This window comes from Engraulis encrasicolus, chromosome 21 (genome assembly GCF_034702125.1).
Source record: "Engraulis encrasicolus isolate BLACKSEA-1 chromosome 21, IST_EnEncr_1.0, whole genome shotgun sequence".
NCBI lineage: Eukaryota > Metazoa > Chordata > Actinopteri > Clupeiformes > Engraulidae > Engraulis > Engraulis encrasicolus.
Genome location: NC_085877.1, coordinates 46,382,363 through 46,404,862, shown reverse-complemented (window position 1 = coordinate 46,404,862; position 22,500 = coordinate 46,382,363). Strand labels below are relative to the sequence as shown.

General features: G+C 45.8%; 1 protein-coding gene across 1 annotated transcript in view; it reads right to left on the bottom strand.

Annotated features, from left to right (window-relative positions):
* Positions 1-22,500, bottom strand: part of LOC134437447 (phospholipid-transporting ATPase ABCA1-like) — a 633,180-nt gene that overhangs the window by 546,388 nt on the left and 64,292 nt on the right. Inside the window, exons 6-7 of the mRNA XM_063186937.1 lie at positions 17,682-17,809; positions 14,208-14,405 (exon numbers count right to left, since the gene is read on the bottom strand). Coding sequence (XP_063043007.1) covers positions 14,208-14,405; positions 17,682-17,809 — 326 coding nt within the window. The remainder of the gene's footprint in view (positions 1-14,207; positions 14,406-17,681; positions 17,810-22,500) is intronic.

Sequence of the window (22,500 nt, the reverse complement as noted above, 5' to 3'; positions counted from 1 at the left end):
ACATTTGTACAGCGATTTTAGCACTCCAGCCCTCTCTAACAGGCCTCTGAAGACCCCTATTGAGTGTTATTGCCGGATAATGGAAGCCAAAGTGAAATAGTGCCAGCCAGAGACCATTCAGATGCACAGATTGGAGACTCGTAGTCTGCATGTTCACCACATTACCAATTCTGAGCAACTGGCTACATTCTGGTCTCTTGGTATTTTGAAGTTCAAAGCTTTTAGAGTGATATGACAAAAGCAATGATAATGTACGAAATCACTGAGAATTGTACACAGCCATGGCATGGTGGACGAGAGCCTTTGCTATATGCCGAAAACAATGAGAAACTGATTTGACCATGTGCACAGGTAACACCAGGAAGTCACAATTAAACAAAGAATTTTGAGAATCATTATTCTGTTGAGAGAAATGTACAAAACCAATTGAGAAAAACTGTAAAAAAAAAAAAAAATGTAATGCCCTAGCATGATTGCTAGGGCAGCTGCCCATAGTGACTGCAAATTGAATTGCGGGGCAGGGCGAATTTTGACACTTCAGTTTCTAACTCCACTAGAGATGTACGAGAGAGAGAGAGAGAGAGAGAGAGAGAGAGAGAGAGAGAGAGAGAGCGTGAGAGAGAGAGATATTGAGACTTGTTGCTTTTAGGGAGGATGATCCAACACATTTTGACAGTAATTTTAGCACTCTATACAGAAGATGGTCCTTTTTACAGCACTTTGAGGACCCAAGGGAATACCCATTGACATCAACAGATTGGAGACTCTTGACAATCTCACCACATTATACATTCTGAACAACTGGATACATTGATGAGCTCAGTGAAGTTTTTTTTTTGTATCTTTTTGTTTGTTTGTTTCATTTTCCATTTCATCTAACTAAACCAAACAAATATTCAGTATCCTCAACGTTACCTTGCACTTATCTGAGCATAGATAATATTATCACCATTTGTTTGAAGAGTTTGTCATTTTATTAGCATCATAGACAGATAGGGATGAGATGGTGCTCAAGCACCTGCCCCTTTGCCCTACTGAACATAAAACGCCCTTTTTGAATGTTTTTGTGGATTTTTTTTCACAATGTTTTGTGGTCCATGTTGACATGATTATCTAGAAATGCGTGACGACTAAACATGTGGCAATACCCCAACATAACGTAGCCTCTAAAGGCAACCAGAAGCTCCACATATTCCCTCAGCTCCGTCCTCGAGCACCGGCCCCCAAAAATGATTAGCTGATTAGCATGATGAGTCATTTTTGGTTCACAGATGAACAAGGTAAATCACCCAGGCCTACTGTAGCTATAGCCAGAGGCGATGGAAGTGGGTTGGCCATACCCTTCGCAAACCTGTAACAAACACCACAAGACAGGCCCTCTTCTGGAATCCACAAGGAAGAAGGAAGAGGGGAAGGCCAAGAAACAGCTGGCGTCGCGACCTAGATGCAGATGTGAAGAGGTCTGGCTATACATGGGGACAACTGGAAAAGATGGCCCAGGATCGAAATGACTGGAGAGCACTTGTTCGTGGCCTATGCCCAAAGTTGGCGTAAGTAAGTAAGTAAGTACTGTAGCAATAGCTGTAAAACAACAACAGATTTGACCATCTCTCCAACACCAAGCTCAAAGTTCTGGAGAAGTGAGAATAAAAATCTGCCTTGTGATTTTTTTAGGGAGGATGAGTCAACACACCTTGACAGCATTTTTTGCACTCCACACAGAATAATATGGTCCTCTTTTATAGCACTCTGCAGACCCATATTGAGGGCTATTGTCTGATAATGGAAGCCATTGGTGGACCCATCGTCCAATCACCCCATTACACATTTTGAACAACTGATATTTGTTCTTTTGGTGATGTGATTTTTCTGGGTGTTTTTGTATTTCATCCAGGCCATTGTGAAAACACTCAAGACAACAACACACAAATACCCCCACAGCTCTCAGGGTAATATTGTAACATTATTTTAACATTCTAGAATAAGAGGGGGTTCCACAACAAGTTTCAATTCTGCAGAATTATTTTAAGGACCCAGACATCACATCATTGTGAATGGTGGTGCACTCTAATGCTTGATAGGGCAGTCAATGGTAAGCGGTTAGTGCATCAGACTTGTCCCCCAAAATTGCCGGTTCGTCTCCGAACCCGCCAGGCAGGGGCGTAGGCAGAAATAGTAAAACAGGTGAGCCCAGAAAAAATCGGACGGGCCCAACCCGAAAGCGTGTAGGTAGATATTATAATACCGCGCCCAAAAATGATACTTTGAAATTGAAATCATCGAAATCACAGAAGATGAACCAGGCTTTTTTTTCATTAAAGTTAGATGAACCAGACTTTTGACAAAATGATTAATTATCGCTCAGTGCTATGCCATTAATTATAGTTCAATGGGGCAACAGTTGACTGTTGAGTGTGAATGGGGTGGGCCTGGATGTCAAGTGGGCGGGCCCAGGCCCACCCATGGCTACGCCTATGCCGCCAGGTTGTTGGGGGGAGCAATTAACCAGTACTCCTCCTCCATGACTGAGGTACCATGAGCATGGTGCCATCCCGCCACACTGCCATACATGGATTTTTGTTGTGTGCATTGTGCAGTCCATCACTTGTGTGCTGTGGAGTGCTGTGCACATTGACAACGGGAGTTGGAGTTTCCCAAATTAAAGTTCTAACGTCAGTGCTGGCCAGGCCATGGTAGTCAAGAAGCTTGCCGCCCTCTCATTCACTCCTAATTGATCCAGGTGCATTTCCTCAGCTGATTATCTGTCTTCCCAGTGATTGGCTACACAGCTGCGGCACACCTTTTAAATTCTATCCACTTCCTCTCAGCTGTATGCTGCTCGGTTTTTGCTCCCCACCGCCTCCCCTGCTCCACCTTGTTGTGTATGATGTGACATGTTCTCTTGTCACGTCACTTGGCTCTGTTCATGGGGGGTTATCTCTCACCCTGTCCTGCTGGATGAGAATTCCCTAAACTGCTGCTGCCCCCTGACTCATGCTCTTCCATGCTGCTCATGGAAATAGGGGGGTTCCTCCGAACAGAGCTATACCACCAAATGTAATTCATAATTTCAATAAAAGAAATTTCATTCATATTCTTATCTGTGATTCTTCACTGGAATGGTTCTGACAGAAATGGGCTTTCACTTCACGCTTTCAAGATGCATGGCATAGATAGTTGTTTTTGTCACAGTAAAACTACACAAGAGAACAGGGCTGCTGATCTGCTATCTCCAATCCCATTTCTTTTTTTAATGCACCCCAAAGAGATTAGACTAGCGCAGTGATTCTCAAAGTATGGTCCGGGGACCACTGGTGGTCCACGACATAGTTCAGGTGGTCCGCAAGGGGAATTCTGCATCTCAGAGACAGAGACAGTTTTATGTTCACCACAATAAGACAGGCTTGTAAATGTGAATAAAAAGTAAGTGATCTGCCTCAAAATTAGCAGTGTCAAATTAGCATCCATCAACTGTGAATTCGGTTGACCGGTGGTCCCTGAACATTTTTAGGGGGACAAAGTGGTCTGCAGTCTGAAAAAGTTTGAGAAACACTGGACTAGAGCCTCAGCCCTCCATCGGAAACAGGGTCAAGCACTGCTGACAAATGACGTCTTAATGCTGCACTCAATCCCTTTCTCTTTCCTCTCTCTCCTCTCTCTTTCCTCTCTCCACTCTTCTATACTCTTTCTATACTTATTCTCCACCAGGGCTGGACGGGGGGAGAAATAGGGCCCGGGCACTTTGGCTGAAAGGGGCCCCCATCATAATTAACCCTGTAAGACCCACTGTTGCAGAATCACAACAATTTTTGCATTTTGCATCAGACAATGAGTGCAAATGCAGGAGATTCTGCTCTCCATTGAGCCCAACGTTGCAATATTACAACATTTCCATAAAAACTTACAAAAACATATATTTTTTAAAAAACACTTCATTTTCAGCGTCAAAGGCCTCCTACAACAACATCTTAATGGTTGAAAAATGTTTGGGGGGTGTTTTTCTATATTTGGGTTTTACAGGGTTAACGGCGCAGAACTGAGTCACGGGCCCCCTGCATTCATGGGCCCCTATTTTCAGATATGTAAAACGATCTTTTTTGTACATTTCTGAAAAAAGGGGCCCACAAGGGTGCGGGGCCTACCGAGAAATGGCCACTATGCCAGATGGTCAGTCCAGGGGTGAGTTTCTCAAAAGGGAAGTTGTTACCCTGTTAGCAACTTCGGTAGTTGCCAATGGGAAAATGCATTGAAAGCAACAAAGTAACTAATGTAGTAAGCAACTTTGGTTTTGAGAAATTCACCCCAGCTCTGGTTTCCACTTCCCACTGTCTCCTGCATCCTCATCTCCCTTCCCCTCCGTTTTCCCTCGCTGTTCTTTTTGTTAGGTTACTAAGGTCGTTCAAATGTCATCCGTACTCCTTCTCTATTTCTTCAAATCCCTTCTGCTTTCTGTTCTCTGCATAACCGTGTCCTCTCTCTCTCTCTCTCTCTGTCTCTGTCTCTGTCTCTGTCTCTGTCTCTCTCTCTCTCTCTCTCTCTCTCTCTATCTCTCTCTCTCTCTCTCTCTCTCTCTCTCTCTCTGAGAGTTTTGCTACGGCTCTTTTCATGGCAGGGCTTAAGAACACAGAGTGCTGTTCTGTTTTTACCCCATTTTTCGTTTTGCTCGAGGCTATAGAACTTTTCCGCATTTATTTTCCCCCTCTCCTCTCGTGTGTTTTTTTCTGCCACATGTAGCACTTTAGGCAGGCAAACCCCATGGGCTTAGGTTGCTCAAATGTCATCCTTCCTTTCCCTCTCCATCTCTCTCCTTCCTTTCCCTCTCCCTCTCTATCTCCTTCCTTTCCCTCTCCCTCTCTCTCCACTTTCTTTCTTTCTCTCTCCCTCTCTCTCCTTCCTTTCCCTCTCTCTCTCTCTCCCCTTTCTTTCTCTCTCTCTCCTTCCTCTCTCTCTCTCTCTCTCTCTTCCTTTCCCTCTATCTCTCTCCCCCTTCCTTTCCCTCTATCTCTCTCCTTCCTTCCCCTCTCCTTTTCTCTCCCTCCTTTCCCTCTCTCTCTCCTTCCTTTCCCTCTCCCTCTCTATCTCCTTCCTTTCCCTCTCCTTTTCTCTCCTTCCTTCCCCTCTCCTTTTCTCTCCCTCCTTTCCCTCTCTCTCTCCTTCCTTTCTCTCTCTCCCTCTCTCTCTCTCCCCTTTCTTTCTCTCTCTCCCTCTCTCTCCTTCCTTTCTCTCTCTCTCTCTCTCTCTCTCTCTCTCTCTCTCTCTCTCTCTCTCTCTCTCTCTCTCTCTCCCCCTCACTCTCTCCTTTATTTAGCCCCCCCTATAATCCCATCTCTCTATCTCTTCTCTTCTTTTTCTCTATTTTCCACTCTCGGCCTCTGTCTCTGTTGGTTGCTCTCTCTCTCTCTCTCTCTCTCTCTCTCTCTCTCTCTCTCTCTCTCTCTCTCTCTCTCTCTCTCTCTCTCTCTCTCTTCCCTTTCTCCTTTCTTTCTCCCCTGTATAACCCCGTCCCTCTATTTCTCTACTCAGTTCTTCTCTTCTTTTTCTCTATGCTCCACTCTCGGCCTCTGTCTCTGTTGCTCTCTCTCTCTCTCTCTCTCTCTCTCTCTCTCTCTTCTTTCTTGCCCCCCTCTGTAACCCCGATCTCTCTCTATTTCTCTACTTCTTTCTTCTCTTATCTTGTTTTTCTCTATTTTCCACTCTCTGTCTCGGTCTCTGTTGCTCTATCTCTCTTTCTCTCTCTCTCTCCTTTCTTTCCCCATTTCTCTCTCTCTCTCTCTCTTTCTCTCTCTCTCTCTCTCTCTCTCTCTCTCTCTCTCTCTCTCTCTCTCTCTCTCTCTCTCTCTCTTCGCCACCCCTCTATCCCTGACCTTGTGTTGTCATAATTTATTTATGAAACCAAAGGCCCAGTGCACTCTCTCTCTCAAAGTAGAATCACACAGAAGCTCTGTTACCTCCTCCTCCTCCTCCTCTTCCTCTTCTTCCTCCTCCTCCACTAACCCTGTCACAACAACCCACCAGAGGATGCTCTGTTACCCCCACCTCCTCCTCCTCCTCCTCCTCCTCCTCCACTAACCCTGCCACAACAACCCACCAGAGGATGCTCTGTTACCTCCTCCTCCTCCTCCTCTTCCTCTTCTTCCTCCTCCTCCACTCACCCTGCCACAACAACCCACCAGAGGATGCTCTGTTACCCCCACCTCCTCCTCCTCCTCCTCCTCCTCCTCCACTAACCCTGCCACAACAACCCACCAGAGGAAGCTCTGTTACCCCCACCTCCTCCTCTTCCTCCTCCTCCTCCTCTTCCTCCTCCTCCTCTTCCTCTACCAACCCTGACACAACAACCCGCCAGAGGAAAAGCAGGGTTTGGTTTCGACTTAACGAACTTAGCTTTGCTCAGGGGTCACTACTATTCCTCCCCCTCTTCCTCTTCCTCTTCCTCCACCCAACCCAGTGCACTCTCTCGCTAAGTAGAATAACAAAAAAAACTCTCCTCCTCCTCCTCCTCCTCCTCATCATCCTTCCCCTCGTCCTCCTTCTCTTCCTCCTCATTCAAATCCTCCCCATCATCCTTTTTCCTCTTCTTCCTTCTCCTCCTCCTCCTCCTTGACCTTTCCTTCCTCTTCCTCCTCCTCTTCCTCTTCTTCCTCCTCCTCCTTACTTGAGTGCTCAGCACCCCCTCCACCCCCACAACAACCCACGAGAGGATAAGTAAGGAGTGTACCACTACAGAGGTGGAGATGCAGGGTTTCGGCTTTATAAATTTAGCATTGCTCCGGGGTCACTGCTAACACGGTCACATCTGGACCTCCAGGGACACAGAGCAGCGCACGGGTGGACAATGTTCAACAGACTAGCACAGCATGGCACAGCACAGCACAGTACAGAACGGCACAGCACGGCACAGCATGGCACGGCACGGCACGGCACGGCACGGCACGGCACGGCACGGCACTGCACGGCACAGCACAGCACAGCACAGCACAGCTCCGCACCGCACCGCACCGCACAGCACGGCACGGCACGGCACGGCACGGCACGGCACAGCACAGCACAGCACAGCACAACGGCATGGCACGGCACGGCACGTCACGGCACAGCACAGCACAGCACAGTACAGAACGGCACAGCACGGCACAGCACAGCTGACAAATACTACATCGTAAGCAACCACAAATATATCATAACAGTGCACAAGGATACAAGGATGTTGTATCAGTGCAGGGGTGGACAATGTTCAACAGACTAGTAGGGCACATGGCACAGCACAGAACAGTACAGCAGACAAATACTACATCGTAAGCAACCACAAACATATCATAACAGTGCACAAGGATACTAGCCTGATTATCATCGACTTTCAAATCTCTTCGAGACTTGGTCTGACCAAGAGCAGAACAATTAACATTTCCTAAACAGCATTTCCCAAACGGCCTCCCTTGGTTTGCTAATTATTGATTGCCTATCAACAAAGTGGGAGGAGTTCCCGATTTTGCGGGAGCTCAGAAAGTACTTGCATTGCTCTTGACCTGATTGGTAGCAACGCTGAAGCTGTTGCATCACTATGAGGGCAAGCCCTGGCTACAAGGATACAAGGATGCTGTATCACGTAAGAGATGTGTTGCGTTTTAAGGTGCAAATTGATAGAAAAGGCCAAGCACAAAAGGGCAACCCAGGGAATAATAGAAAAATTAAAGTTAAAAGAAGGGAAACATAGCTACATCCAAATCAGATAAAGCTTATGCTTATGTCCTGTGTTAAGGGCCGTACACACACGTCGCTGCTAGTTACTGGCTCAGCGAATGAACTCAATAGAATGTCAATAGGTTCCAGCGAGACTAGCAGGCGAGTAGGCGAGTAGTGTACTGTACAAGCGATGCGATGTGGGCGAATCCCGAGTTGAAAATATTTTATCTTCGAGCGAGGCGAGTAAGCGAGTAACCAATTGGAATGCAGAGTTCGGTACTTCTCGGCTGTCCATTGGCAGTTAAAGCCGCGGGAACTTTCGGCGAACGTTCCATGAAAGAGTGGCGAGAAGGCGAGCAAGCGAAAAGCTAGCGTTGTGTGTGTACGCCGCTTTAGGGGTCTTACACACCAGGGCGGTAAAGCGTCGCGGAACGGCCTAGTTTTTTACCGGCGTCGGTGAAAATACATTGAAACATATCTGTCCTTACACACCAACCGGCGGTAGTCGAGCGTCAGCGGCGCGGGAGCCGGCTCCGCTCCGCGCCGCGCTGCATTTGGAAAATAGAACTCCATCGTATTTTTCACGCCGGCGACCGGCGGTGTCTTATTCAAATGAATGGCAGAGTAACATGCTAGCTTTGGCTGTGAGGAGGGTTTTCAACAGGACTGGCCGCGCACGCAGACGCTGTCAGTGTGAAAGGCAGAGAAAAACACGCCGGCCGAAACCAAGCAGAAAGACCGCGTTCGTCCTGCGACCGTTCCTTTCCGCCTTGGTATGTTTTGGCCCTTAATGGCCCTCTGCTGTACAGTACAGTACATGCTGTCAGCATTTATGCTCCACATGTGCAGGTAGGGGCCCCAGAATTGAGTCCCCATTACATTGTATGTATTGGGCTGGGGGCCCTTTTTAAATGACTTTGTCCAGGGCCCTGCGAAAACAGTCAGCGGCCCTGTCTAAGACCCCACTTTACAGCGGGTCCCCAGCTAACCTGTGCTTATCTCCTGTGATAATGTACCGGTAAGACTTTACTTTACGGATCGCTAATAAGGTGGTAATTTCATGTTAATTTCATAGTTATTTCATAGTTATTTCAGAGTAATAACTATTTGTTTCTAATAATAACAGCAAACCATACAGTTTCCAGTACATTGTGGAGACACCCTGATGACTCGCTGCGAAAACAGTCAGCGACCCTGTCTAAGCACACACGCACATAACGCACTGCTACTCTACATCGTTCAAACACTCTTAACCTTTTCTTTTCGCCTTCATACACACACACTGATGACTTTGGGTTTAGTTTTGGTTCTCTGTTTGGGGTTAAAGGCCTATTCTCACTGACGAGTGAGCTGTTGTAGCCGACGTATTTGGTTTTGTTGTGGAACTGGCTCAGCTAGTTTTGTATTTTTGTTAAGAGTAATTGTTATTGAATGCACGTCTATTTTGTGTTTTGAGTTGTTGATAAAGACGTGTGGCTTGCATCTTTGGTTTACTGTCTGTTTATTTTGTGTTATTGTTTTATCGCTGACGGAAGCTGTGTTGATCAAGTGGCAGGATTCTAGGCCTGCCTGGCGCCTGAACTGGTTGTTTTTCAGTGCCCGACTTAGCGCCGTTACAACCGCACTTTACAGTGCGTCCCCAGCTCCCTGTGCTTATCTCATGTGCTAATGGACCTCAGCTGTACAGTACAGTACAGCACATGCTGCCAGCATTTATGCTCCACATGTGCAGGTAGGGGCCCCCAGAATTGAGTTCCCATTACATTGACTGTATTGGGCTGGGGGCCCTCTCAAGGCAAGGCAAGGCAAGTTTATTTGTATAGTGCATTTCATACACAGGTGCAACTCAATGTGCTTCACAAGATAAACAAATGCAAAAAAAGAAAGGAAACATGGAAGAATGAAGGAATTATATTAGAGTCAAAGAACATTTAAAGCATTAAGATAAAATATAAGGTAAAATGATAATAATAATAAAATAAAATAAACATAAAAAAGAAGAATTTGAGCGAGGGGAAAGCATCTGAGAAAAGCTTTCAGATGACTTTGGCTTGGGCCCTGCGAAAACAGTCAGTGGCCCTGTCTAAGACTGCACTTTGCAGTGGGTCCCCAGCTCCCTGTGCTTATCTCATGTGCTAATGGACCTCTGCTGTACCAACAGTAACTCGAGCCAAACGTGAAGTCTTAATGAGAAAAACAGAAAAAAATCCACTTTAAGCCTCGTGGTGCCTTTACGAATAACCTCTTTTCTCGTGGTTGGGCGATGAAAGGGGGGACTGACAATTGGGGTAGTTTGGTTCTGGGGGGCAGAACACTTCGGACGGACGTCAACAAACAAGCCCGACTGAAGGCTAACTGGAAACGAAGGTAATCAAACATTTCAAACAAGTGATTTACGTTAAGTTTAGGGTTAAGTTTAGGGTTAGGGTTAAGGTTGGTTAGGGTTAGGTTTAGGGTTAAGGTTAGGGATAATGTTGGAGGAAGGGAGAGATGGCATGAAGCTGACACAACGACAGCGCTCCCCTCCCTGAATGCACGCACGCTGCTCGGGTGGTCTCTCTCTCTCTCACTCTCTCTCACCCACTCTCGACGACAGCGTGCGTTGCCCAACTACGAAAAATGAGGCTATATCGTAGCGGCACCACATTGTACTTTGTCAGTGTCACTTTTGTGCTTTTTATTTTCGGCAGCTTTTCACTTTTCACCGTGGTCAAGTGTTAAGACGCACGAGCAGTCTCTCTCCCAAAAAATATCCTGCGCTGGTGGGGATCATTATTTTTTTTTACCTATAAGAAAAAGGAGGGGGGGGATTGCTGCCGACGCACGAGCGATCTCTCGCACCATGACCATGGACAGCTCCCCACAAGTGTCGGAATGGTGACATTAAATTGTCGGAATGGTGATACCAAAATGTCGGAATGACGGGATGTCGCAATGGCGTCATGTCGGAATGGTGCTATGTCGGAATGGCGAGTGCCCCCCGATTTTTCCCGGAGAATGGGCTCGCTGTACTGTAAGTACAGTGCAGTGCATGCAGTCACCACAGCAGAGTAATTAAAGGGACAGTTTGGTCAATTTCAACATGCAGTTGTAATGCTCACACTACCCTGGACCTGTCAGTGCCTTCAGCCATTTCCGAGATTCTGGTCATTGTAATTGGGGCAGCTCTTTGTTTACATTTCAAAAAAATATTTTTATTTATTCCCAAAAACATCCAAAAGGTTATAAAACATCAGCAGACAACTAGCAAACAGCAGTACCTTTTGGGAAAATATTTGGAGTTGGCCTATGTTTCATTTTTAAAAAATGTAAACAAACGCTGCCCCCATTAGAATTGCTCATATCTCGGAAAGGGCTGAGCCGAAAAATGTGGCATCACCAGGTACTGACAAGTCAAGGGTAGCGTGAGCAATACAACTGCATGTTAAAATTGACCAAACTGTCCCTTTAAGACCCCGCGACAGGGTCATCATTCATATGATGGAATATAGAGCTCGAAAGTGACGTCACTTCCCCCGATTTCATGGGACCTCAACAGCGTTTTTAGCCGAAAATCGTAGCATGTAATCCAATGGCGGTATTAAAATGATATTTCGATCTCCTCCGAGTTGTGCCACGAGCTCCACATATGTCGTTTCTGATATTTTTGTTACATTTTTCGTACGAACCCCTACACTTTTTAGAAAGCTGTGTTTATTCACATTTTTCATGCAGACGGCCTCGGAACAAAACATTGATACTTCTGCATGAATAATCTTTATCTAGCCTTTTAAACAACATATTCGTAGCCCAGCGAATGTAATGACTGAGATCAGAAGATATTTACTCTCTACCATGTTGTTAGATGGTCAGCTTAGGTCCCGTAAAATGCGGAACTAAAGGGCGGGACTTTCAAGCTCTATTAGATCTAGGAGGAGGAAGTGTGGGTGGTCCCCAGTAGAGGATGACATTTTTCAGGAATTCCTGTGGGTCCCGCGTGTCCTGCGGGATTCCCGCGGAAAGGGAGTCAAAATTTTAAAGATGAACGGGAGCGGGCAGGAGCGGGAATAAAGATGAATGGGAGCGGGCAGGAGCGGGAATAAAAATGAATGAGAGCGGGAATGCTTGCTTATTTTTTCATTAAAAAAGCCTATGAAATGGGAGTGGGATTGATTTTGAGTGGGAGTGGGCAGGATTGGGAGACATTCTTTTCAGGACGGGACGGGATGGGATTTGTTTCTTTTACTCCACTCCGGGACGGGATGGGATGGGATTTTTTTTCTGGGACCGGGATGGGACGGGAGTGAAAATCCACTCCCGTGTCATGCTCTAGTCCCCAGCTCCCTGTGCTTATCTCATGTGCTAATGGACCTCGGCTGTACAGTATAGTACAGTGCAGTACATGCTGTCAGCATGGCAGAGTAATTAAGACCCAGCGACAGGGTCATCATTCATATGATGCAATATTAGATCTAGGGGGAGGCAGTGTGGGTGGTCATACATACACACATACACGCACACACAGACACACACACGCACAGACACATGGACACACACACACGCACATGCACGCACACATACACACACGCGCACAGACACATGGACACACACACGCACATGCACGCACACATACACACACAAGCACAGACACACACACACACTCACAGTCACACGCACACACACACACGTGTCATGAACGCACACATACAGTACATACACACATGCACACAGACACAGACACACACACACACACACACACACACACACACGCACACAGACACACACACACACACACTCACAGTCACACGCACACACACACACACACACGTGTCATGAACGCACACATACAGTACATACACACATGCACACAGACACAGACACACACACACACACACACACACACACACACACACACACTCACAGTCACACGTGTCATGAGTGCACACATACAGTACATACACACATGCACACAGACACAGACACACACACAGACACACACACACACATCCCTACATTCATGCTAACGCAGGTGGACACAAATGGACACGAAAACACACAGGCACGCACAAATGCACACGCACGCGCACGCACACACACACACACACGCACGCACGCACGCACACACACACACACACACACACACACACACGGTTTCAGAGGCCAGGCTAGTCAACCCTGCTGTGTGTATCCACTACTATTACTGTTTTCTGCCTCTGTCTCACCCACCGTGTGCTGCAGTACAATAAGCTTGTTATTCAAGTCATTCCTACCGTGTGAGGAGGATGCTCCAACTTAAGCATCCCCTTAGGTCCCCAGTCTGCTTCACTGCGGCCTAATTCCTCAGTAAGTAGCTTTTGTATTCAAATATGGAGTGCCGCTGATGAGATTATGTGGGTTTTTTTTTACTTTTTATGTTTTTTTTAAAGCAAATGTTGCGTGTCTCATTCTGTAGTCAATGCTATTTCGCTATGTCTGTGAGACTGTCTGCCCGGAATGCAATTGTCTGGATTTAAAGTAGTGAGGCAATTTTTGTTGGCCATGTCGCTCTCTTTCTCTCTGCGTTGTCTTGCCTCTCCTTACTTTGCAGTTGCAGACACTTTTTTTTTCATTAAATTCGAGAGTAAATGTCAATGAACATGAATTCAGAAACAGTGGGTGGTGTGGTGAGTGGCTGGAGGACAGAAAAAAACAAACCAAGAAGTAATCAGAGAGGCGAGTCAGAGAGGGGAAAGAGGGAGTTAAGTTGTCAAGGGGGTGGATGGAACGGGAGAAACGGAAGCAATATTGAAGCCAAATGCAGAGATAAACAAAATTATCATTGCAGTCAGTCACTGAATGATCATCTTTTTTTTAAGGAAGGCCAACAATGTCATTGGAGAGACAACACAGCACGGAACATAAGTATGAGGGAGAGAGAGAGAGAGAGACAGAGAGGAAGAAGGCATCGTTGTCAATGAATGGACAAGAAAGTATGAGATGATGTAGAAAGACTTCATCATTGACTGGGTATCTAGAGCTACTTTGTATCGCCGTGGGTCCTTCACAAAGACAGCTCACACAGGGGAAAGGGTAAACTCAATGAAAAAGTAGATGTATCGATATTCTCAGAGCACCTATGTACAATACAACTTAACGATATTGACAAAACCTAGGCCAACTACAGAGCGATACACTGATAGCTGCAAGAGAGAATAATATTGTCCTACTGGTCTTGTGCTTTGACTGGGTTGCAAAATTGAATGTGATATTGAGTAGTGATGTGTTGGTCGCGAACGAACCGGCTCTAAGAACCGGCTCTTTGAAGTGAACGACGGGAACCGGCTCCGCAATAGGAGCCGTTTTGGGATTTTTTTTGGGAGCCGTTTTCGTTTTTTTTGTTTGTTTTGTCCTTCTCTCCCCCTCCCTCTCATTATGTGTATTGTCTAAAAGTGCCAGTGTAGCACTGTATCAAACATTCAAGCTTGGAAAAACTTTGTTTTTCAGAGTTCTTCATATTAAACTAGGCCTATTCGGGTATTGTCTAGTATATGTGTTCACAAACAACTCACACTTTGCAGGAGCTTTCTGGGGTCCAGGTTCTGTTGGAACACCTGCCTGGTCCGCTGCAGCTGGGCGTCTGACAGGGAGCAGGTGAGGTTCTGGAAGGTGACCCGGTCCGCCTCCGAGCCAAACTCCAGGTACCGACCCAGCTCAGGACCGCTGCAGAGCGCCGACCTCAGGTCCGTTTCCCTGGACAGCTGAGGGACCTGCGGGGATGTGCAGAGGGAAAGAGTTATAACAGAGATTCTTTAAGTATATAGAGATATGTCATCGTAATAGGTTGCTATGGGCACCTAACGTGACCAGGTTCCGGTCTGCCTAAAGGGGCGCGTCATAATTCTCCTAGCATTGAATAGAACAGTCCTTAGGTCTGCCTAGGTCTGCCTAAAGGGGGATTTCATCCACCTCCCCCTTGCAATAATAGAACCCAGAAACAATGGGCCAATGGAACCTCTCTCTCTCTACTCTCTCTGGTTATAAGCTACATATGTGTATACCAGTGATTCTCAAAGTGTGGTCCGGGGACCACTAGTGGTCCGCCACAGAGCTCAGGTGGTCCGCGAGGGGATTTTTACTTTTCCAACAAGCTAGCAGTAGGCTATATTTGTATCATTTTCATGTTTTCAACACAATAAGACAGGCTTATAATGTGAATAAAAAGTAAGTGATCTGCATAAAAATTAGCAGTGTCAAATTAGCATCCCTCAACTGCCAATTCAGTTGACAGGTGGTCCCCGATATCTTTTGGGGGGGAAAAAGTGGTCCTCGGTCTGAAAAAGTTTGAGAAACACTGGTGTATACCAAGCACGACCTACGCAACCTGATCAACGGGATCATTATTTCTCTATGGAGGGCCGGCTAATAAAGCTACCAACGCGAATACGCCAGGAACGAAGCGACCTGAGCGACCAAAGTGAATTTCAACAATTTAAGTCAAGCCAATATTATATATATATATATAATATAAGTCAAGTCAGAGCCGTTATGTGATTATCAATTATCAATTATGTCAATGTCTCGTCCAGAGCGTATAAAGTGAACTGAAGTGGCGAAACTTCCTCAGCGACCTCGGCTACCTGAGTCGCGTAGGTCAGTGGTTCTCAACTGGAACAGTCTTGGGACCCACCATTTTCCACTCTCATTCGGTCGCGATCCAATTTTTTTAGCGATACTCGAATGACTGGTTGATGAATGGTTGCTGCACGCTACTATCTCGCATAAACATTCTGATTTTATCTATGACGACAGATGACACACGTTCAATCGCCTATCAAAATAAAAGTGTTAATAGTTGCAGGAAAAGCTGATGATTTAAATTTTTTTTTTTTTTTTAAGAATTACGTTTTTTTTACACCACGGCTCTGCGACCCACTTTTGGGTCGCGACCCACCAGTTGAGAAACACTGGCGTAGGTCATATCTGGTCTACATACAGCATTAGGGAGGAAGAGGGAGAGATGATGATAAGAGGCAGAGGTAAGAGTACCTACCAGGGCTTGACACTGGCACGTGCCAACCGGCCAAATGCTGGTAAAACTTGGCTGTGGCTAGTAACATTTCCAATGTCTCTAGCCAATTTGGCCATCAGCTTTTTCTGCGGTATGACGTACGCTTCATAGTAGCCTATTTTCTGTTGTTTGCCCCTTGTGTATCAATTGTTCGTATTTAAAGTCAAGAAAAAGCTCAGTACCTCAGTTTCTATTTGTTTGATATACTTCCACGTAGAAAGCTGTACACTCATCTTGCTTTAGCACCTCATCTTCTGAGGTTAGACGTACACCATCATGATAAAGGAGAAAAAAAACGATATAAAATCTGTAGCTAGTGGAATACCTGAATGGCTAGTGACTTGGGAAAACCACTAGCCACAGTGGCCGGTGGGTGAAAAAGTTAATGTCAAGCCCTGGTACCTACAATAACTCAGAGGAGGAGGGAGAGAGGGAGAAGAAGGGAAAGAGACACAGAGAGGAATTTATCATCACAAGTAAACAAAAAACCCCATTAAATTAAGTTGACGAAACTGGTTTAGGGTCATGTAGAGAAAAAACGCTTTTTAAATAATTTTCGTAGAGCGATCGATCTAACATTCATTCATTTTACCTTTCATTCATTTATTCATTCATTCATCCATCCATCCATCCATCCATCCATCCATCCATCCATCCATCCATACATCCATACATCCATACATCCATTCATTCATTCCATACATCAATCCCTCAGTCAGATGATTAGCACATCTCGAGATATTTAATGATCATGCTTGAAGTTTAATTGTGCTATTTGCATATACAGTACAAATCTGCATAACACCGGCCTGATCATCAGATATGAAAGGCATCTGGTTAATAGTCAAATGACAGTATGCAAATGCTATTGCATCACTATCAGGGCCGCTGACAGCTTTTTCTGGGCCCGGGACGAAGTCATCTGAAAGGGCCCCCCCCTACCCAATACAATGTAATGGGAACCCAATTCTGGGCCACCGCTTCTCCCAGGGCCCAGGACAACTGACCCCTTTCCCCCCCCATTGACAGCTTCCCTGTGCATCGCTGTTATACAATGAGACCGTATGCCTCTGTGAATGGCACCATCTGCTCGCTGGCATACCTGTGGCCCCACATGCCTATGGATTTATGCAAATTTAAATGTCACTGTCCAGTGTTGTATAATGCCATGCTGGAGAGCTCAATTGCAGCACTGCATAGCTGAGCACACACACTACACAGTACACACACTAGGCAGCCACTCATAAATGCACACACATACATATGCAAGCACACACACATGCACAAGCACACACGCACACATGCACGGATGCATGCACTCACACACACACACACACACACAAATGAACACACATACGTGTACACACAAACACACAAACGAACATACAGACGTGCCCACAAGCACACAGACACGCACAGGCACACGCACACAAACACAAACACAAACACAGACACGCACACACACACACACACACACACACACACACACACACACACACACACACACACACACACACACACACACACACACACACACACACACACACACACACACACACACACACACACACACACACACAATGAACACAAACCATTGTCATCTGTTCCCTAACGCAGAAACAATGCTGCCAAAAGTGTGTCCACTGGTGATGACTTGATGATTATGAGTCACAATGGTTTCAAATAAGCAACACACACAAGGCCTGCAGTCTCATCATGCAGGACATGTATGTGTGCATTCTCTCTCTCTCTCTCTCTCTCTCTCTCTCTCTCTCTCTCTCTCTCTCTCTCTCTCTCTCTCTCTCTCGCTCTCTTTCTGTTTCACTCACACGCACGCGGCCACGGCCGTCACAAACATGCATGTGCACTGCACACACGCGCACACACACACACGCACACACACACGCACACGCACACGCACACGCACACGCACACACACACCCACATGCACACACACACACACCAAAAGACTCACCGTATTGAGGCGTACACCCGTCTGCAGTAAACGGGGGAGAACAGATGGAGGTACAGCCAGCTCGTCTCTCAGGTAAGCGGTGAAGCTTTCATCATCTCGCAGCAGACTCCTCAGAGCCAACGCTTGACCTGATATCAGGAGGAGAGAGAAGGGGGGGCAGGAGACGTAAGACCAAATGCAGGTTTAAGTAGAAAAATCAAATGCAATAGATCAGTGTTTTTTCAAACTTTTCCCATCATTCCCCCCTTCGGAGGGTCTGGATGCTTCCGAGCAGTGAATCCATACTTGCGTGGCCATCAGCACACCAAAATATTCGCTCAGGGGGTGCGCGAACCACATTGAAATGTACAAGGTGGTGCACAGGGAACAAATGTTTGGGAAACCCTGCTTTAGAGAGACGGTCCAGAGATTTGAGTGTTGCAGACAGAAGTCCAGTTGGTAGAACAAGTGGGTGGTCTCTACTTCAATAGCATCCATACATAGTAAAAAAAATACAAAGGGGTCACTTGTCCTGGGCCCAGACAGAGAGGGCCCATAATTGGATCCTCATTACATTGTATTGCTTAGATTTGGGGCCATTTCAGATGCATTTTGTCCCGGGCCCAGCCAAAGCTGTCAGCAGCCCTGTAAACATGAAGTTTCCATCTCAAATTGTAAGTTTCATGAGTCCACTGCGAAGAAAAAAGCCTCTTCAGTGTTTCTCTGTAATGATTTTTCCTCACAGCATGCTCACCAAAACATCCTAAATAATCTCACTGGCTCCCAGCTCAATTCGGCTTAGTCGTGACATTTTATTTCACACCACGTTATTCTATATTCAAGGAATTATAATCTGATCATTTTTACAGGGCGACTGCACACAGCCTAATGTTACGCAATACCATGACGAACAAAAAAAAACCCAAACCTCTTTCACAAACCCCCATTTACCCCCATATGACTCCCCAGTTCTCTAGACAGCTAGCAAGTCATGCAAGTGCGAAGCAGAGAGCAACTAGTGAACTGGTGAATACGCTACAGGGCTGGGCTGGGGATGAAAAACTGCCCAGGCATTATTGACATAGACCAGCCCCTCAAATGTGTGTGTGTGTGTGTGTGTGTGTGTGTGTGTGTGTGTGTGTGTGTGTGTGTGTGGTGTGTGACAATATGTGTGTTTTGGGGGGAAGGGGTGAGAGAGAGAGAGAGAGAGAGAGAGAGAGAGAGAGAGGATGTGTGTATGTATGTGAGAGAGATAGAGAGAGAGAGAGAGAGAGAGAGAGAGAGAGAGAGAGAGAGAGAGAGAGAGAGAGAGAGAGAGAGAGAGAGAGAGAGAGAGAGAGAGAGAGCGTGTGTGGCGATATACTTTTACTGTAATGTGCATTTATGTGTATAAGTTCTTTGTGTATGTTTGGATTTGTGTATTTATGTAAGCTGACAGACACCTTCATTTCCTTCGGGATCAATAAAAGTACTCTACTCTACTCTACTATATACAATTAGCTCAGTCCACTGTCACAAATGTTCGGGGCCCACCTCTGACCCAATTACGAATAAACCTCAAATAAATCAACAGCAACACACACCAAAATGTGATTATAATTTTTAGAAAATTATTTCCAGGCCCACTTGGAATACCTTCAGGGCCCCGGCCCATAGGTTGAAAATCACTGGTCTACATTAAAAAGAGAACAATGGGCCGCCTCATCTAAATTGTTATATGCACCGAATATGCACAACACAAGGCTGAGATGTCACCGAGCGCGGAGGAGAAGGGGATGGCTAGTGAGTTTGGAAGTGTATTATGAGTGTTAATGACCGATTTAAGCCTAATTACGATGCGAGCTATCTTTCCCTGGGACGCGGCTATCGCATAGAGAGACAGAGCATGAAAACCAATTGAGTGTTGAGATGTCTTTGTGAGAGTGCCTGTTTGTGTGTGTGTGTGTGTGTGTGTGTGTGTGTGTGTGTGTGTGTGTGTGTGTGTGTGTGTGTGTGTGTGTGTGTGTGTGTGTGTGTGTGTGTGTGTGTGTGTGTGTGTGTGTGTGTGTGTGTGTGTGTGTGTGTGTCTTTGTGAGAGTGCCTGTGTGTGTATGTTGTCTAATAGTGTGTGTGAAAGTATTGTGCGCTTTCGTATGTGTGATTACGTTGCGAGTGTGTGTGTGTCTATGTGTGTGTGTGTGTGTGCGTGTCTGTAACCCCCCCCCAAACGCCTACCCCCATAGGCTCTATGTACTGTAACCCTCCCTCTTCTAACCCACCACCTCTCATCTTACGCCTGACATCACTCCTCGCTCCCATCCCCAAACCCCTCTGATGCATCCATGCTTTCCCCCTGAAGAACTAAATCCATAGCAATGTCATGCTCCATGGTCTTAGTAGAGTGAGTGTGTGTGTGTGTGTGTGTGTGTGTGTGTGTGTGTGTGTGTGTGTGTGTGTGTGAGATAGAGAGAGAGAGAGAGAGAGAGAGAGAGAGAGAGAGAGAGAGAGAGAGAGAGGGAGAGAGAGAGAGAGAGAGAGAGAGAGAGTAAAGTCATGCTCAATGGACTTATCAAGGCAGAGAGAGAGAGAGAGAAAGAGAGAGGGAGAGATAGAGAGAAAACGAGAGAGAGAGAGAGAGAGAGAGAGAGAGAGAGAGAGAGAGAGTAATGACATGCTCAATGGACTTATCAAGGCAGAGAGAGGGAAAGAAAGAGAGAGGGAGAGAGAGAGAGAGAAAATGAGAGAGAGAGAGAGAGAGAGAGAGAGAGAGAGAGAGAGAGAGAGAGAGAGAGAGAGAGAGAGAGGGTAATGTCATGCTCTATGGTCTTAGGAGCACAGCTCTCTCAGACGAAGAGAGAGAGGGGGGGGGTGTCACAAGCAGCCAAAGTGTGTGTGTGTGTATGTGTGTGTGTGTGTGTGTGTGTGTGTGTGTGTGTGTGTGTGTGTGTGTGTGTGTGTGTGTGTGTGTGTGTGTGTGTGTGTGTGTGTGTGTGTGTGTGTGTGTGTGTGTGTGTGTGTGTGTCGGGGTCAGGGAGAGAGCATCCCCTCCTATGACACGCTTTCACACGTTTTGACATGTGAGCTGATCCCCACGGCAATACAGTACAATTGCTCGGGTTTGGGTATTTTTCTTCTATTTTTCCAATAAATGTAATAATAATAGCGTGTGTGTGTGTGTGTGTGTGTGTGTGTGTGTGTGTGTGTGTGTGTGTGTGTGTGTGTGTGTGTGTGTGTGTGTGTGTGTGTGTGTGTGTGTACGTGTGTGTGTTTGTGCGTGTGTGTGTGCACGCGCTTTTGTGTATAGTACATCTGATGGTTAAAATCCTTGAATAATTTAAGTTTTTAAATTTTGTATATTGATTTTTGACAAGCTTAAAGCTTTCCAAAATATAATCCGATCCTTATCACCAAGCGATTATCCCAAAAGTAAAGCATGCTTTTCAAACCCACATGATAAAGCACATAAGGCCAACTATTGACTGAAAAGAATAGGCCGGTATAGTAAATAGGGTCTACTAATAAGGACTGAAAAGGACAGGCATACACAGTAATTAAATAGTACCCACTTATGACAGAGAAGGTTACACATACATGGTATATAACATCCTACGTAAAAAAAGGGGGAACACTTTATGTTAGGGATACATCTATAAGCACTAATACGTACAATGTTAATGCCTGCATAAGTAACTTGTAAGGCATGTACTAAGCAAACGCTAAGGCCTACTAGGTCCTTACTAAGGTTAAATTGGTAACAAATCTCTTATTGTGCATGAAAAAGACATTTGCGACTACATGCCTAACAAATGTTTGATTTTGCTTTGTATGCCTTATAAGTTACTTATACAGGCACATTGTATGTATTAGTGCTAATAGATGTATCCCTAAAATAAAATGTTACCAAAAAAGGAATAAAGTCAACACAGCTTGTCTTCTGTGAAATTGAATAGCTGGTGTGCAACGAGACTTTGCCTGATGAAGCCCTGAGGGTCGAAACGTCACGCTCTTGCTATGAAATTTCACAGAAGACAAACAGTGTTGCGGACTTTATTTTCTTTTTACCTCTTACCTTTATTGCTTTTATTGTCCTGTCAAGTGGGATGTGCACGCATCTACTTCTATGAAAATATAACCTCCTACGTACAGTATGACTGAAAACATTGAGCAGGCATGCTAAATAAGGCGTCCTTACGACTACATATTCAGCATGCTGGGTACGACCTAGCCTGGTTATCATCGACTTTCATATCTATTCGAGACTTGGTCTGACCAAGAGCATAACAATTAACATTTCCAAAAATGCACGGTTGACCCACCTCCCTTGGTTTGCTTGCTTTGGAGTTCCCAATTTTTCAGGAACTCAGAATGTACTTGAATTGCTCTTGACCTGACTAGTAGCAATGCTGCAGGTGTTGCGCCACTAGGAGGGCACGGCCTGGCTAGGTACGACCTACTTATCACTGAATAAGATAGACACGCAAATGTGTCAACTTAGGTCCTTGTGGGACACACGTGTGCCCGCCGTGTATCTGTGGTTTTATGCTAGTTTTTGGTCTAGGCCTTTCCGAGATGTCAGCTATTCTAATGGGGGCAACTTTTGTTTACATCTTTTAAAAAAATAGCATAGGCCTACTCCAAATATTTTCCCAAACGGTGTCGCTGTTTGCTAGCTGTCTGCTGATGTTGCATAACCTTTTGGATGTTTTTGGGAATAAATAAAAATGTAAACAAAAGTTGCCCCCATTAGCTCATATCTCGGAAAGGGCTGAGCGAAAAAATGCGGCATCACAGGGTACTGACAAGTCAAGGGTAGCGTGAGCAATACAACAGCACATTGAAATTGGCAGGAGTTTCCCTTTAA